This window comes from Spea bombifrons, chromosome 8 (genome assembly GCF_027358695.1).
Source record: "Spea bombifrons isolate aSpeBom1 chromosome 8, aSpeBom1.2.pri, whole genome shotgun sequence".
Classification (NCBI taxonomy): domain Eukaryota; kingdom Metazoa; phylum Chordata; class Amphibia; order Anura; family Pelobatidae; genus Spea; species Spea bombifrons.
This window is the reverse complement of record NC_071094.1, coordinates 37,224,714-37,242,749: the sequence shown is the minus strand read 5'-3', so window position 1 is coordinate 37,242,749 and position 18,036 is coordinate 37,224,714. Positions and strand designations below refer to the sequence as shown.

At 38.6% G+C, this 18,036-nt stretch overlaps 1 protein-coding gene across 1 annotated transcript in view; it reads right to left on the bottom strand.

Moving 5' to 3' along the window:
- The window catches only part of DIAPH2 (diaphanous related formin 2), a 474,990-nt gene that overhangs the window by 142,892 nt on the left and 314,062 nt on the right, over positions 1-18,036 (bottom strand). The window contains exon 24 of the mRNA XM_053473147.1: positions 681-805. Within this exon, the coding sequence (XP_053329122.1) occupies positions 681-805 (125 nt within the window). The remainder of the gene's footprint in view (positions 1-680; positions 806-18,036) is intronic.

Here is an 18,036-nt window from a genome sequence, read left to right as displayed (position 1 = left end):
AGGCCCTCCGGGACAGTTTCTTTTTTCCACGGGCCAGGTTTGGCCACACCTATTTCCTGCCCACTTCCCTCCCATTCCCCACCCACTAAAGGCTTCTGTGACTAACCCCTCTGCACACCTAGCCATGCCCCTTTATGAAACCAAAAGAAAGGGAGCTCTGGGTAATCTATCATGAATGTTCCCAGAAATGATTACGAAGTTCTGGGTAATTTAACACAATTTAATATATACTTTATGAATATTCCTATATCATATAGTATTCTATGCAATTATATTATACTATTGCAGGTTTATGTATTCAGATGATGTATATGTGCCTGGATTGGTTAAAAAATGTCCACATTAAAAAATGACACTACCTGCAAAAGGAAAAACAGATGTGCGGGAATGGTGTAGCGTACAATTAACACATACAATTAACAGTTACACTGCATTTTTACAACCTGTGAACAAAATGTTAACTTTTGATGTAATATGCCCAGCGTGGTCTTCTTCAAGACATTCAAGAAGGGGCTCATTAGTGTGCTCCATTTAATGTATATGTATATATACGTATACCTTCTATCAACACGCACACTATCCTGTGTTACAATTTAAATTGCGATCGAAAGCCGTTAATTTCATGCTGTATAAATATTTAACCGGTGACAATGGCTGACGTGTAACGTTAAAAAGGATATAGTCATTTTATCAACAAACTTATCGTTCACGTTGTCTGTTTTGGGGAAATTCTTGATATCACTCTCCAGTCTCTTGATCTGGTGCTCCATGGCATCAATGCTGCTTTTCAGATTCTGCGCGGAAACTGAAAAAAAGAGAATAAATTAAATTAAAAAAAGTTAAAATAGAGAATGATATGATCTGCAATATGCATTGAGCTAAGAGAAACGAAGCGCATGTATGGATCAAGAGAAAATGATATCTTGGTCCTGTTACTTCTAACGCAAACAATTTTTTGTATAAGGTAGATGTATTCTTTGCATTATTTGTCGTATTTCAATGGAAACATAAACTTTGTTACATTTAAACGTATTTAAAGTGACACGGATTGGATTAAGGTATGTACGCAAATAATAAACCATTAGCATTTCTGTCTTTGAAAGCATTTTTTCCATACCTGCCTAAAACTTTTGCACAGCACTGTATTTGTATACATCTGAAGAACATATGTTCGGCATGTAGAAGCATTTATAATGATCTCAAGGTCAAAACAAGGATTCCTTCTAATTAAAGAGTAACATCGCAAACGCAATTAGTATAATTATTATGTAATAACTTAATTATGTGTTGTAGTAAGATATTTTATAAATTTGTAAGGTTAAACATAATCATTTATAACCTTTCCCACTCGAGATCATTAAGCGGTAATAACCCCTTATAATGTATCATAAACACCAAGCCTGGACACAGCACGATGGCGAGTTTGTCGCTGGCGGCAGGGAAAACATGTAGTAGGTATGTTTCCTTTGTTATTAATTCTATATGTTTTATTATGTTTCAATACTTTCATGTCTTATTTTCTCTAGTTGTACTTTTGTAGACTTTTATGAGTATTTCTTAGTCTTGTTCTCCCTTATCGCAGGAGGTCCAAACGATCTACCTTCTTCCTGCATTGCTCAGGTAGATGTTAGACGTTTTCTCTTCTCAGTAGGCATGTGTAATTCTCCCAGTTGGAGAGGGATTCTTTTAGAGCCTTTTTTGTGGACTGTTAGTTTTGTATCTTGCCAACAGCCTTTTCTGAATGATCTGAGACGTTTCTGCTTCTAAGGTCTGATTGGCAACATTCTAGAACACATAGTCTTAAGCCGAAGGCAATATCTTTCATTGGACCGACACTGGAAAATATGTAGAGTAACATGAGCTTTAGGAACATCAGAGCTTTTTCTTTGTAGTCCCAATAAATGGTATCACCTTCAGCTAAAGACTCCATCTTCTCTTGGACCAATACAGCTATATATTAATTTTCATCAACATTCCCGAAAAAAACACAGTAGCAACACTCAAAACTGTCTACGGGCATTAGGAGGCACCCAAACTTGGTCAACCCTAACCTGCACTCTTTTCCCAATATTTGGCGAACCTAAAGGTGGCCGTACTTTGATATTTGGACTCCTTGGCATTGTATCTCTGCCACTCATCTACTTATACTTGTCAAGAGGTGAACTATCAGATTCCGCAGTTCTATAGACAGGACAAGTAGTATATAACATAACAAGATGACATACAGAAATAACAGATGAGCTTACGATCTAGATTACCTATCTACATCAATAACATAGTTACGAATTTTCGTTTTATTAAGAACTTTTATTTAACACACACTTCGTTTCTTGAATGTATTGTAAATGTACAGTGCGCGGACTTCTGGTACCGAAGAGGTTTTTTTTTAATTCCTTTTTTTAATTAGAAATTTTGCTAGAAACCCCACTGTTCCCCTATGTTTTTAATTATTTATGTACTGTAAACCATGAATAATTTGATTTTGATGAAGATATTATAGTCCAAAGCCATGGGCTGAAATCTGGAAATAAGTATCTGTGCAATTATCCACCTGGAAATAGATGAAAATAGCACGTTTTCACCATGGCTTTGGCACTTACAGGATGGTAATATGCCACTCGTCACAGGGCTATATCGCTTGCAGAAATTAAATGTTTGCAACTTCATGATATTATTAAAATAAAGTGAGAAAAATGAGAGTTTATGAGTAATTTATAAAGTAACAATCTCTAGAACCAATTACCGCATTGATAATTAAATATCACTTTTGGTGTTGGCTTTGAATCTCTTACTTCAAACCCTTAAGTATTCACTGTTAATGTTCTTCCTGTGTCTAATAATATATTAAATGTTTCTGCTCCTCTTAACTTAAAAACATCTCCTTTTTTTAAAAAAAATAAAAAAAAATCTGGCAGCAGATAAGAACCACTCAGTCCATCTTGTCTGTTGTAAAAACCTCAAAAGGCATTTGGTCCTTGGTCTTGTCTCGTATTCAGGTCAGCCTTTGCCTGCCTTATACACTCTTAAATTCCCTCTGTATTAGCCTCTACCACCTCTGCCGGGATGCTGTTCCACATATCTACCCACCTCTCGGTACATTAAAACTCCCTTACATCACATCAAAGCCTCTGACCATTTGATGGATGCTCACTTTCCTTCTGCTGATCATAACCCATAATAATTATTATCATTTATTTATGAAGTCTCAATATACTCCTCCTAGCCTTGTAACTGGAGAAAAAAATCATTATCAACAAAACCAAAAATCGATCCACGAATAAAACTAGCATTTGATACCGCCTCATACGTAAATTCTTCACTGAAGCAATTATTTGCATCGGAGACAGGAGGGGGTGTAAAGGTACTTACAGAAAGTACTTAAGAAAAAAGGTAAAAGTACTTAAAGTGTCTACAGTAATAATAATAATATACCAAAGAACACTAACTGTAAATAGGTACGCACTGAAGTCATGCGGTCAAACAAAAAACAATGCTGCAATGGAAAAAAAATGGCTCACAGGGGAAGGAGGTAAATATTGTGAAAGGGTAGTTGATGGAAAATGATGGTGAAAAAATATCTGATGATAGAAGACTCTCCAAGAGTTAGTTGGACAAATAAGTAGTCGCTGACTGCATTCAGTAGATGGGGAACCTAAGTTGCTGCTGCAGTAGGGTAGACGAAGACTTATGAAGATGGTGAAGTAGGGTGGAGGAATGGATGAAAGGATTATGGAGTACGGTGGAGAAAGAGCTGATGAGATGATGGAGTAGGTGGTGGGACAGCTAAGGATCTGGTGGACTACAGTAGAGGAACACCTAAGGGGTCAACGGGAAAGGGTGGTAAGCATCATTACTTTTGAATAGTACAAAATGCCACTTAGGATACACTTGAAGGAAAAAGTTATGGGGGGAAAAAGGAGACGGAATATGTTAGAATAGTTTGGCCAGATCTTTTTATACACATTAAATGTCCAAGTTGTTATATTTCAGAAGCGGTTGCAGCTGATAGAAATCATAAGGTGAAAAGAAAATATCATGCAGAAGTTTAACTTCTCACTACAGACAATGCGATCCCCTGCGGGACAGGAGAAGATAGATCAATGATTCCCACTGGACTTTTTTTTCCCCTCCTTTTCCCTTAAAACTTGTCAGAGTGGGCGAGCTCCCCGTGACTTTTTGTCATTGATGATGAATGGGAAGGTTCATTTAACAGCTGGTTGTTTCAAAGAAATAGCAGAAAATGCTTTTGTATGTGTTTTGCTTCCAAACAGCTATAAAAAAAAAAAAAAAAAAAAAATGAAAAAACATTTACCAAGAAGTCTGAACTCTTCACTATTCAGAGCTCGTGTTTTGGCATCTACCGGTTGTTATAAAGAGCTAATATCAAGATAGCCCTGCTCTCACGTTTATAATATACTGGATACTGCTGTAGATTCACAAATAGTAACCTGTGATTGAAGCAGAATTTTCCGATACATTTTTTTAATTACATTAAATAGTGGGACTGCATCCAAGGAAGTTTCTGACGAGCTGGCCTGATGCATGTTGGGATCACCAAACCGTTGGCTTTCCTTTACCTTTATGATAATATGGATGCTTAGCATGTGAAATGCATGATTCCGAGCGCTTTGTCTTCCCCGCTTACACGTGTATATTGTTACGTTTCCTTTTCCCGTTCACTCCTTTCATCCTCTTGATAACCTACGCATCGTACTTTAAATTCCCCCACATCTGTTATGTATAAAAGGAACATTTCTGCATTGCTATCCACTAATTCTGCTGTTCCAGAAAAGTTGTGATCCATAATGCAAATGTTAATTGCTTTACTGACAGCTGCATTCCCATGGCAAACAGCATCAGCTATTTTTATCCACGTGTATTCCTAATTTGTCCCTGGAAAATCACAAAAAGTGCTACTGTTTTATACAACGCTACAGATGGCATCGGGTCTTTAAGATCAATTTTATTTCATTTTTGCTCTAAGCAGTGACAGAATACCCAAGAGTAGGTCTGAACTTCTACAAGCTACTCAGACTATCTAATTGGCACCACTCTTGTTTGAGAAAAGGGATTGTGGGTAGGAAAATGCAAATGAGTTGCAAGCAAAGTAAAAAATAATTTATGTCTTTTTCATCCGTTTCTGATGGATGCTTTTAAGCACGTTTATGATTCACAAACAGCGGTAGGATATATAACCCAATAACTAACGGGAACGTTCACAAAATGCAGCTTTAGATTTTTAGGCTCACATCAGCCAAACTGAGAGTATAGATTTAAGTGATTTTTGAACGTCAACTCGCCTAAATCTGGTGAAGTGGGTATTGGATAGAGAGTTTTCAATAAATATATAGGCAAACTTGAAAATATTGTTTGTTACTGTTGTTTTTCTTTTATCTACTATCTTAAAGGCTTGGTTTGCAAGAAACTGTTTTGGAGTCCCCAGTTCAAGTCCAGCCCAATCGCTGTGAGAGTTCTGACATGAGTACTCACAATTAATAGGGCCAGTAAGCTCACCATTTCCTTCCTTTCATTTATTTTGTTTTCTTTGTGCATGTGCGGCGTTTGTGGATCGCACACACTGGAAGTGCCATTGCGGAGCTGGCTCTTTGAAGACTTTGCTTTTTGGTGTTGACTTTTTGGCCAGCTGGCGAAGATGACATTTTTATAAAGCCAAACACCACTTTTTTCTGCTTTTTTATGGCTGTTGTGTTTTTGTGCCTTTGTGTCATTGAATGCATTGATTATTTCATACATTGTTTGCATTGGCAATGCCACAGTAAAGCAGGGTCCATGAGGATGCAATTTGTTTTGGTTGAAGAGCTGGGACGATCTTTTGATCACCGCCTCATCTTAAAGATTTAAGTGGTTCCGCTCTTCAGAGGAGGACCAAGAAGACTGACTTCAGCCACAGAGGGAAACGGCTGCATATCATGCGGGGTGATCCACTGTGGCCTTGGTATTACCTTTGTCATCTTTTCATCACCGATAATTTTTTGGCCTATTCTGTCGTAGAATAGAGTTTACATTATGTAAATTATCTCAGCCTAATGAATAAATTCAGCTGGTCCAGTGATTGACTTAATAGAAGATGGAAAGTATTTTTTTCCATTTGCTTTGAGCGCAAGAAATGGAATACTAGTATTTTTCAGTGCTGTAGCAAATGTACGATTGAACCAATTTACAGAAGCAACATCGTCTATGAAAATGGGTGCATTTTCATCAAGTACTCATACAAGACGCGCTTTGGCTGGTATAGAACAACATCTCTTATGATGTGTAGATGTTCCTGTGTCTCCTGGAGCAAACCAACATCTGCTTCAATATACAGTAGGCTAAACGTTCTTTAGTTGTGTACGGTGTGAGTTTACGTTGTTAAGTCCTGCTTTTCCGGTAGCTAGACATCAAATTATTCTACTACCGATCCGATTCCCAGCTATATATCCTCTAACGCAGATGGGAGGCACAATTTCACCATTGATACTGAACCTTCAGATAAATACATTGAAGCCAGTGGGACGTACATTGATCTTTACACACAAAATGAAGATCATTGTATATACTTGTAGAAGCTACGCTGGGTATCACCTTTTATTCTAAACACTTGAACATAACAAAAAAACAAAAAAACAAAAAAAAAGCAATTTAAGGTCAGAAAATATCTGAAAAAGGCCTCTGTGATGGGTAATTTATGAAGTCAGTATCACTCTCACAATGCTTATACGCATTGTGAGTTACTGAGTGTGATGAGAGGCAAGTAGCCTTTGTACCGATGTGCAATGCGCATGTTCCTATTTGAATAAAGAAATGGAAAAACTAGAAGAGGAAAAAGTAAGATGAAGTGAAAGAGGTCAAATCCAACAATTCGTTACAAGCCTGTCTGGAGGTGGTCCGTTCCTGGTGGTCTCTAGAATCATTTTCTCCAGCTCTCTATGCACTCTATGAAGGGGCATGTGGTGCAATAGGCCATGGTCGATGCTTCACCATCCATGCGCGGCCCATGGGAAGACATCTTCCTGCCCCACTTTGGACTTCCTGTTATGCCAATGTTTGCCAAAAGCCATGATTTTTCATGACTACACTGGAAAGGTATCTAATTCCTGAATGGCCGTAAACAATGCAACAGGAATTAGGTCAGTGAGGTGGGGTATAAACAGCTAACAAGGGGCAACAGATGTTCCTATGAAATTATTTGGCATCCGTCTCAACCATGTACTTTAGCCTAACTCACGCTGTATATTTCTTGAATAGAAAAAGGGTAAATTGACAAGAAAACATTAAAGTGTGACTTCACGCACCTTCAGAAAACATGTCACAGTTTCACTAAGCTGTTTGGCGAATCCAGCCAATTTCCATGGCTCAGTCTGCGCCGCTTGGTGCTTTAGAACACATATTAAAAGCACAAAGGTCTTAGCGGAGGTCTTATCTTCACAAGGCAGAATCTTCTTCACAGAGGGATGGTAAAGGTCAATGGACAGAGTAAAGCAGCCAAGAATGTCTTTATCATTTTTTGAAAACAGTAAGGAGTCTTCAAGTCTTCAGAAATTAGTACTGGAATTTTGTACAGCTTATATATATATATTCTTACAAGTTCGGATACAAAATGATTTTTTTTTGGCTGCCAAAAAAATAGCAAACTATGGTATTCATTAAAATCTCGTCCTTCCAGAGCAGAATGGGAGAAAAAGAAGAAGGATCAGCTATTTATTTATTTGCTGCACCAGTTACAGCATCCCGTTGAAGCTATTTTGGCTGGTCAATGAGATCAGATGTCTTCCATGTTTCTGGCCTACTGGCTGTCCCCCAACAGAGGTGCTTCTGCCCCAATGGATCAGCTGTCCTAGGCCAGAGAACATTGTTGCCAGTATGAATTTACATAGATAATGGCAATGGAAAACTACCAATTGTCTTATCTAGTCTGCCATTTTTGAATCACCTTTTATCATTTATTTGGAACGGTAAGGTCTTGGTACTCCTATGGAAGGCCATAACTTCTATGGTAGCCCAAGGTGAAGAGAACAATATGGCACCACCTTCCACATCCAAAAGCAACTGTGGTGTCAGTGTGAATTGTGACCCTGTCCTAGACGCCTGGAACCTATGGTTCTGCTTCTATGACCTTAAACTTAGCCGCAAATGGATAGTAAATCGAGGGCGGGTGTTCCAGCTAATGGAAGTCCCCACTTTGGCTCTGGGTGTAAAAACGTAGCTAGTCTTCAGCGCCTACAAGTAATAGAAACAGTGACAGCGTCTTATTATTTTATAATCAGCCTGGAGATCACAGCTCAGCCGCGTTTAGTCTTGGGAAAGAGGTTTCATATAAAATACCTTTACGAGCGAAGCTGAGTATAAAACTTTTCAGAAACACTTTACTCCTGATTCTAAACAACGTAGATGAAGTTAAAAGCTTTTGAACAAACTTATTGCTTTTTCATGTAAATGAGACGATGACAGACACCCATTTGGCAAAGGATTAGAGGTCTTTTACTTAACAACTAAAACACGGGCTTTTGATCTGTATAGGGCCCCTGTATGATTAATTAAATGGCAAAAAAAATCAAATTGGTATTATTATTATTTGACAACACAGAAGCAAAACAACTAGCTGATGAAAGGGCAATTTATAAGGGAATAAAGTATTGGATCATTATGGTAACATAGTATTAATTTTTTAAAAGGGAAAATGAATCATTCAACTGGGAAAAACAATTCTGATTCATGTGCATGAATAAAATGTTTTATGTGGCAGAATTGTAATTGTAAAAAATGAGCTTTTATGGGAATGAGATACTGCAAATTAAATAAAGGACGGTGCAAGATATCTTATTATTTGCAATTTTTATGATGTCACAAAAGTTGAATTTATAATATATAATCAATGGACATTTCCTTTCGTGCTCTTTGAATAAAACCCGTTTGAGGCATGGTTTCTAAATTGCGTTTCGAATGGAAGTATAATGAAGCCTACATTGACTTAAGGAGTAGCTGGGCTAGTGCTACAGATCAGATGAACTGGACCAAGCCTGGTTTATGGAACTGGAGAACTCCCCAAAGCCAACATACAAAATGCAGACACGGGTTTCTATGTTCGTCTACAATTAATTATTGTCGCCACCACGGGATAAATTGCCACATCGCAATTGTGTACTTGTATGCAAATCTCCCTTAACGTATCACAGCTGACTCTTTTGTATTCCTTAGCTACTCAAAACTAGAAAACCCACCAAAAGAGGTGGAAATACATAAAAAAGGGGATAAAGCAGAAAAAAGCATATAGTGTAAACCTGTATTATTATGAAAAGAAATAAATTGTGCACTCACAAACTATAAGGAGAAGGCTCATCAAATATATCCATTTATTTCTTCCATTTATCCATAAACCTCTCTGTGTCATTGTGCACAGACGCAAAACAAAAAAAAACAAAAAAAAAAAAAAAAGGTAAACCACAGGAAACTTTGGCTCGACCCCCCCCCCAATAAATGGCGACAAGAGCTCAAAAACCAAGGAAACCATAAAATAAATGTCCTCTGCTCCTCGCGTCCAAGTCATAGCACTGCTGGAAGAGTGAAATACACTTGGTTAGACACGGCTTTGCACACTCCTGTTCTGAAAGGGTTAAATTTAGACAGAATGTGTGAAATAGTCCACTGATTACCGGCCAATTAGTAACAAACGCTTATATTTTCGGTGTCGTACGGGTAAATACGGGTAAATACTCTCCGGTTTCCCAGTACTGTGCTATATAGCAGTAGGGAAACCTAATGCCTCATCAACAAGCCCAGATGTCAATAGAATGCTCAGAGTGAAAGAGAACGTTCTACTAAAAGTATCGTACCTAGAATGCATCTTGGAACCGCTAGCTCAACGTGAAAAATATAATACTCCGTAATGAATGGCAAATTAATTTTAAAGGAATATCAAAGAACGTGATTAATAGGTAAACCTATTTATATAACGGAAGACCGAAATGTAACCAGAGTGCTTTCTATCACACAGCTGAACAGTGGCTCATTATGCCATCATTGGATTAACTATGTTAGGGCCATTAGACTGGGAAGCGTTTATTGATGGACCTCATTGTTCGCAGTTCATACATGGAATCATTTGCAGCCCTAATGACCGGCATACCCTTTTTAACCTTGATGGCTCTAAATTAGAGTAAGAGCTAATGATTTTGGTCTCTCTATTTCATAAGCTATTTAACAAAAGATCCTAAAAAAAGGGAAAATGGAGTTTAGCGCTGGATTTAACCCTTTTGAGGCATAAACGGTTGAAGGAACGAGTTGCTTCCTAGTAAATTAGAGTATAATTGCATCCTTTAATTGTTAATGGAACAATGAAGTCACATTTCCAAAAGTAACCTGAAACTAATTACATCTAATGATTGCTAAATGCAGGAATATCACTGATAAATTAGCAGTAAATACTTTTTTTCTACCAAAAACATATTAATTTAGTAAATCAGAATTTCTTCCTATTAAAAAAAAAATCTACTTTTTTTTTTTTTTTTTTTTTTTTTTTTTTTTTTTTTTTTTTTTTTTTTTTACTATAGTTTATGGTACCCTTCATTGCTAAAGTTAATCATGTTTCCCTAATTTACTTATTAGCTTTTATAAAAAGTTCTGTATAATTATTCAAAAATATTTGCAGCGATAAATCAGGACGACTTAATTTATTCTTTGAGTTTTATATAAAAAAAAAAATATATATATATATCTTCGCCGTACATAGAATAAATTGTTTTTCATAAACCCAAGATGTTATTTGCATTCATAGTTCTGGCTAAGGATATAAGCATTTTTGGTAGAAGGTAAAACAAAGCTTTTGATCTCCGTTGGGTTTATGCATAATTTATAACACATCAGAGATGTGTATTATTATTGAACAAAAATAAAACCTAACTTGTTGATCAAAGTGAAATTCATAAATGATTAGGCCATTAGATCCTTACTAAGAGATTGTTTTAAAAGCAAATCATCCAAAGCGTAATCTAATTCAAAGTGGCTTATAGTTACTTTCTAATCAAAGTTTAGTTTAGGTGTACTGAAGGAAAGGTAAAGGAGTTTCAGAGGTTCCCCCAAGACACTTCAGAGAAAATCATTTTACGAGGCTGAAATGTAATAAATGCAGTGTCAGAAAAGAACAAGTGTTGCTTTCCAGCTGTCGGACTACTGCACACTGCAATACCCTCAGCCAGAGCCTGGCTGAAAATGATTGGAGTCACAGTCCAATAAAACCAAATAAAATTGTTATATGGGAGAATCAGGCGTCAATAGTGACTTTCAGTGACATTTAGCCCAGTCTGGGTTGGCAACAAATGCTTTTCCATGGTGACACAGCCCCAATATCAACGCATGCTGAATGGTAGCCTCATCCAGTGAACACAGATAGACCTCGTAGGGAGGTACTATATGGACCAGACTCATGGTATTCCTCCTTTTAATGGACTATTTGCATATCTAGGAGGCTGGGATTATGGATACGTATAATGTAGTGAGTTCCATTGGACAGTCGGGAAGTTTGAGATTGAGTACAGATTTTTGAACTTGGTCACTTTGCCTTAAATGTATTTTTTGCTTGCTATACTCTCTATGAAGGAAATAGTTGCTAGTTTATGCCCACCACAACCTGCAGGATACAATTAAATATAGCCAGCAGTGTTACTTAGGCACTCTTTGTTATGGTAATAGCTTTAGGGGATGGTGACGGCTAGACAAGAAACAGATAGCGTTGCGTGTTAAGGGTCTCTGCAGTTACAGATGTTGCCCACATGGAATTATGGAGATAAAGACTTTGCGACATTTATTCTAACGGCGTCCTTTTCCAGTGGAAAACACACTGAAAGACGCCATGGTGAGTAAGTGTCTTTCCCACAAATCTTCTTGAGTTATCTTCCCAGAGATTTGCATGGAAGATGGAGGATGGAGAGAAAGTTTATTTTGTTTTTGCTTTACTTATTTTTTGTAAGCCCAGCGTTGCATCATGCTTTCGGTGCGTTGTTCAAAGGGGACAGATGCTCCAAAAGGTAGAGCCACAGTAGATACCAGTTCCCCAATCTTCTACTGTTGCACTCACCACAGGGAATATACAGCCCCCTCCCTCCATGGTCAAAGCGAAGGGTCATCTTGTGTAGGGTCTCTCCTGACAGAGGGAGCCACTGATATCTCTAAGGGGAGATGGCAGCCAAAAGGCACAGCCCACCAACCCCAGGGGAACTTTTTCTTTGTCATATCAGACCAAACCATGGTGGGCATTAAAAAAATGCATGTCCCTTTAACAATCATATGTCAGGGCACATTTAATAAGAGAAAACTAAAAACGTGCAAACATCAGGCTCCAAGGGCAGTTACCAACCTACACAATGCTGCTAACAACCGCAGAAAAATCACATAACATCAACTCGCAAGACATTCAGGCAAAAAAAAATCATGACTGAATCATGTGATCTTAGAGAAAATTCTGAAGGACAGCTAGGAGGTCAACATCTTGTGTCACCGTACAGTTGGGGAGACCACAATCCGCTCCCAAAAGGAGAAATGCATAGAACGAGGTATGAGACTAGAGAGCATATTTGCTGTAGGGCAGTTATGTAAATATTGTGCTTTCTCAGCTGAGCTAGTCCTGTATCTTTTTGTATGTATTTTGCACCTGTAGCAATCTCCTGGTCTCCCCAACTGTAAATGTGAGCTCTGATGTGGACCACGTTGGTTAGAGGAGTGTGTTTTATTTTAAATTGGGTTTTTAGTGTTCTTTTGGTTACATTTGCACTGGAAATGCCCACAGTGGGGTTCCTGTGGTTCTTCTCTTCTCTAAGGGACCATGAAGATCTAACTCTGCTACAGGCCTTCTGAGTGTACAACCCGAGAAGTTGAAGGCTTAAAGGTCTCTTACAAGCAATTTGATTGCACCATTGATTTTTTTCACATCGTTACTATGCCCTGTATGCCACAATGAATGTCTTTATTACCCTTACCCCAACTTGCTGAATAGAGTGCAGTCTTTTATGCTCCTCCTTTTAAAGTCGGCCCTTTAGAGTATCTTTCAATGATTATTTTTCAATGATCGTATTGACATACATTTACTTTGCACACTCTTTATGTCCAATGCTTGCTGTTCTTTTGCCCACCACATACTTCCTGAATTTGTTACGTTTTTATCAAAGAAGAATAAGCATGCAGTTTCATTTACTTACAACATAAATTATTCATGGAAATTATACGCAAGGGTGTGTGATACTTGAGATACTGAAGACAAAAAAAAGTTAAACATACTATTTTGTTGAATTACAGAGAATAACTAAAAGTGGCAAATGGATCACCAGATCCGCAGTGCGTGTCAGACATCTGTGCTGTCTCAACTTGGTAGCGAAATTCTGAAAAGGTCAATTTGTGTCTGCATCCCCATAATTTATCCAAAACTGGTAATTATGTTTGGGTGATACTGACTATAGTCATGTGTAATGTACATCTGGAAATGTCATCAGCAGATTATTATTATTTGTTTTTCTTAAGGAGAACATGATCTTTAAATAAAATAGTGATGCACCGACGCAGATAGAGAACAGCACAAGGACATCTACTGTGGTGTGTTTTTTGTCGTCATCCATGCTCGTCACGTTGTCAGAGGGCATACGTGACATTCTCCACTCACTCTGCTGACTAGCAGTAGGGAGTCCGAAACTACGGTAATTAAATGTTGGACAGGCTGGTGTGCATCTCCATGCGCTGCCCAGAGCTCACTGCAGATGCGAGAGTGACTGACAAGCGATTTTCGCCTTCTACTTATAAGAACGTCACCATAACCAATGAACATGACAAGCAAGGTGATGCTATAAGGGTACTGGTGCGGCATCGGATTGGTGTGTGTGTGTCAAGTTAACCTCCTGAATGCCAGGTGGCTTGGAAATGAAAACCATCATTTGCCTGCAAATGGATAAGTAAATAAAGGTTAATAGAAATAAGCAAAACTATCAATGTGATTTTAGAAGTTGGGACTAAAAAGTGACAAATATGTTTAGGGTAGCTGTCGTATTCTAACCTTTACTATTTCTTAACCCAAGTACGAGGAGCATTTGTCACCCTGGGGCCTCACCAATAGGCCTCTCATGCATGAGACAAAACATTTCAAAGAAGCATTCCTCATGATTCATCAATCAACATATTGTCAGCCTATCTTTAAGGTAGATGTGAGTCCTTAGCGTGATAGACCATTTAAATATGTGGCATATTTGCATGCATCTTTGTCTTCAGGGCCGCACTAGCGATGACAGGGTGGCCCTGGTACTTTAAGCCCAGCTGCTGCCTGATGACGTAAGGTCAGTTAATGGCGTGTTCTTTATGCTCATGTAGTGTTCCCCCCAGCATATCCAGACGTCCAGTACGGGCCTGTTAGTCTTGGTCCTGTCTTTTTGACAGTACCTTACAATTTATGTTTCCATGGTCTACGTATTTCTACCAAACACTGCTCTTTTTCCATCAACTCATACCACTAAAGAAGCATGCAAGGCAATTGCTCTAATTATGTAATATTAACAACTATAGTGTTCGAATAGAATGTACTATTTTCCAAAATCAACTTGATTTTTAATAGCTTCTAGAACATTCCTTCTGGTTTTGTTTAGAAGCTGCTCCCACTCACCAGGGACGTACTCGAGAACCGCCGTATCGCTGCGAGTATTCCAATCCCCTACCATCAGTTTCAGGAGAACACACATCATTCAGTATAGACATGTATTTGATGTTAGGTTCAAGCAACATATTATGCAAGTGATAGATGTTTTGGATTGTTATGTTACTGAAACACTGAATTGAAGTAATCTATTTTGATCTATTATTCTTTCAGACAGGTAGAAAAGCCATCAAGTGGATTGCTGGATACATCAGACCTAAAGCACATCAAACATCACATTTCTACATGATACCATATGGCTTCCTTCAAATGTATTTTATCAAAATTTCCTGAGGTGTAACCGCTGGGGGAGGGAAAAATATTACTCGGGAGCTCACTGGACTTATTATTTAAGACTTTAATCAAGGACACACTTCAAAATTGCATCTTCCTTCAGAAATAGAACACAAACTTACAGAAGTGTCATCTCTAAATTGAACATTTATTCTCCTAGGGTGGATTCTGTGAACTGAAGTGGTGATTTGGAGTGGGTTATACTGAGATCTATAAAAGCCACTGCTGGCATTCATATAATACAATATATAATAATTTATAGCAGGGGTAGGAAGGCAGGACTTCCTCCAGATGATGTTGGTTGATATTATCCATGGTCTTCGTTCAGCATTTCTATAAGGAGTGGTGGATAAGGATTATGAGCATTTCTATAAGGGGTGGTGGATAAGGATTGTGGATAAACAACAGATAATCAGCTTCCATTTGGCTACTAATGTTACATAGAACGCTTTGCTTTATTTTGCCATTAGAGAAATGTCCTTTATCTTTTTTTTACAACAAGCAGTCTGGAGGGGGGCATGCTCTTCCAGCCATCCATTAAGACTAGAGAGCTGTGTATAGTAGCCCCCTTTAGCTCTAATACCTAGTTAGTCTTAGGCCATAGTCCATCCCAGCAAGGAAAATGTGGCCAAAAAGGCATCTTTAAGCGTGGGAAGCAGAATCAGGTCCAGCAGCTCTGCTAGAAGCCCAGCAGTCTCTTAGGAGGCTTTGCTGGTATTACTCAGCGTACCTTCGGCTTATTTGGTAAGCAGCAACTGAACCAAATAGTTGAGCCTCTGTAAGGCTTGTCAAGGAGCATGACTGGCATCTCATGGTTAAACATGGCCAAACATGATGCTTTACCTTGAAATATTAATTTTACAGAGGAAATGTGCAGTTGTATGCAGTCCCTTGTCCCAGAGGCTCATTTATGGTTTGGTTAAACTATTTAAGAGCATAAAGTAAGAAATCTTTACTGAGGTTTATGGGAACTCCGTGAACATTTGCATGAAATGCCTTGCTTATGAGTAGAGGCAGGTACAATGCAAAAAGCTAGAAAATATTGCTCAATAATAGACGGTAAATTCTTCTCAATGTTGCATCTGATGATGGTTTTATCTGTCATAGTTTTCCCCTTAACGATATATGAGATTTTTTCAACTCTGGTCAATGGGACATTTAACTCGAGGCTCGCCTCTACTCAGAGGGTGATTATCAGATGTAGATCGAGTTACATGGCTATCGCTAAGGTACCTTCCTTGTCTGGAGGCGCTTTTTATGTTGTAGATCAGATTTGGTGCTTCTTGGTCTTTTGGTTAAGATCAAGTGTAATACCCCTATGGGAAGAGGGGAGAAACGCTAATCCTTGCGCCTAAGGGCCAGGAAAGCATGGAGCCTGAGGTGCCAGAGTCACTGTGCGCAGTACCGCACTGGCGGCCTTCCTACACTTTCCTCCATTGTGCCATATGGGCTTGGAGTGAATTCTATTTTTGAATCTGGCTAGGCCATATATGGCCTGCCCCTATTTATTTTATATTTATACATCACAATGTGCGGCTGCACGTGTGCCTATGAGTTACTTTTTTGATTTTTACGGTTGCCGAATCACTTTGTGAGGCCACGACCACTCTTTGATTTTCGTTTTGGACACTTTTGCTTTGGATCACTGTTTTTTTGGCAGTGAAGCCTAAAGGGGGTTACTCCCTTGCGTGGTGAGACTCGAAGATCCGGCCCTCCCATGTGGCGGGGAGGAATTTGTCTGGGTTCCCCTTTAGGGAACCCAGTATCGTATACTGGGCTTCTGCTGCCTCTTCGGAGCACAGAGCAGCACCAATGGAGCACGCACCATAATTTCCATTATGCTACATCTCTGCATAGTTAAATGTATAGCTTGCATACAGTCCCGTCAATAACACATCTATATATAGGTAACTTTCAACAAGCACTGGAGGACTAAGGACTGGCCACCTCTGATCTTAACCAGAAGGAAAGCGGCCAATATTTTTTTTTAGAGACAAATGCATTGTCCATATAATACTCAAGGGGTTATGGCCATTAACTCAGGTATGTCCCTGCTGAGTAAGTAATGAAGAGTTGATGAAAGAAAATAAAAAGTTGATAAAAAGCCGAACTAAGATGCAGTGACAGGGCAATATAGGAAGCCTCCTGTGTGTCTGTAGAGAGGTAGAGCCTGCCAGCCCCAGAGGGGGGCTCACAAATAGAGCTGTCGAGTAGATAAGGAATGGAGAGAAGGAAGACAATAGATCTGGATTACAGTGCAGAACGTTCAATGCACAGGTGAATGTGTTTGGCACAGTCTAATCAAATGGGTCTCTCGTGGCTGAACACAGCTGAAACCATATGAAGAAGCGAGATCTGTACTTAGAGGAGGTAACTGCTGCTTCGGAAATGTTATTTTGGAAAGAACATGTTAGCAGAGAAATGTGTTAAAAGGCTTCACAATATGCAAATGGAACCTAGCTACAATACCACTTGAATTGCAAATTAAGCCAAGGTTCGGATTAAAAGCACACAAAAAAAAAATCCGACTTTTTTTTTTCTTTTGTTTCTAGCAGTGTTTTAAAGAGTGTAAGTCATTTTTGCTAGCTAAATACACGCTTTGTAATCTGTTGAGGGACCATAAAGTGTCACATGGGGAGGCGCTAACATCTGTTCTGTCCACTTTGTATGATGCTGAATCCCTGATTCAGGAAACTGTGGAAAAATTGTAGGGATTTAATAAAAGAAAAAGTTATGTCTAAGCCATAATGGCTTAAAGGGATAATAACACCGTACACATGTTTTTATATAAGATCGGGTTAGCTGAATTGCATGTAAATTACATTATTTCCATATATGATAATATAGTATTAAAGTGGGAATGATATAAACAATTTGCCCTCTGTTTTACATATATGCAAATGTGTTTAAAGCAATATGTAAATGTGAGCTCTGTTTAGGCAGTAATACCTTAAATGTTTTTATTTGGGGGGGGGGGGGCTGGCTACGTGTAGATTGTTTCTTATTCTCTCACCTGTATCATCTATCACCCTGCCTGGTAATACTGGATATACTGGAAGTGATCCCTTTATCTTTAA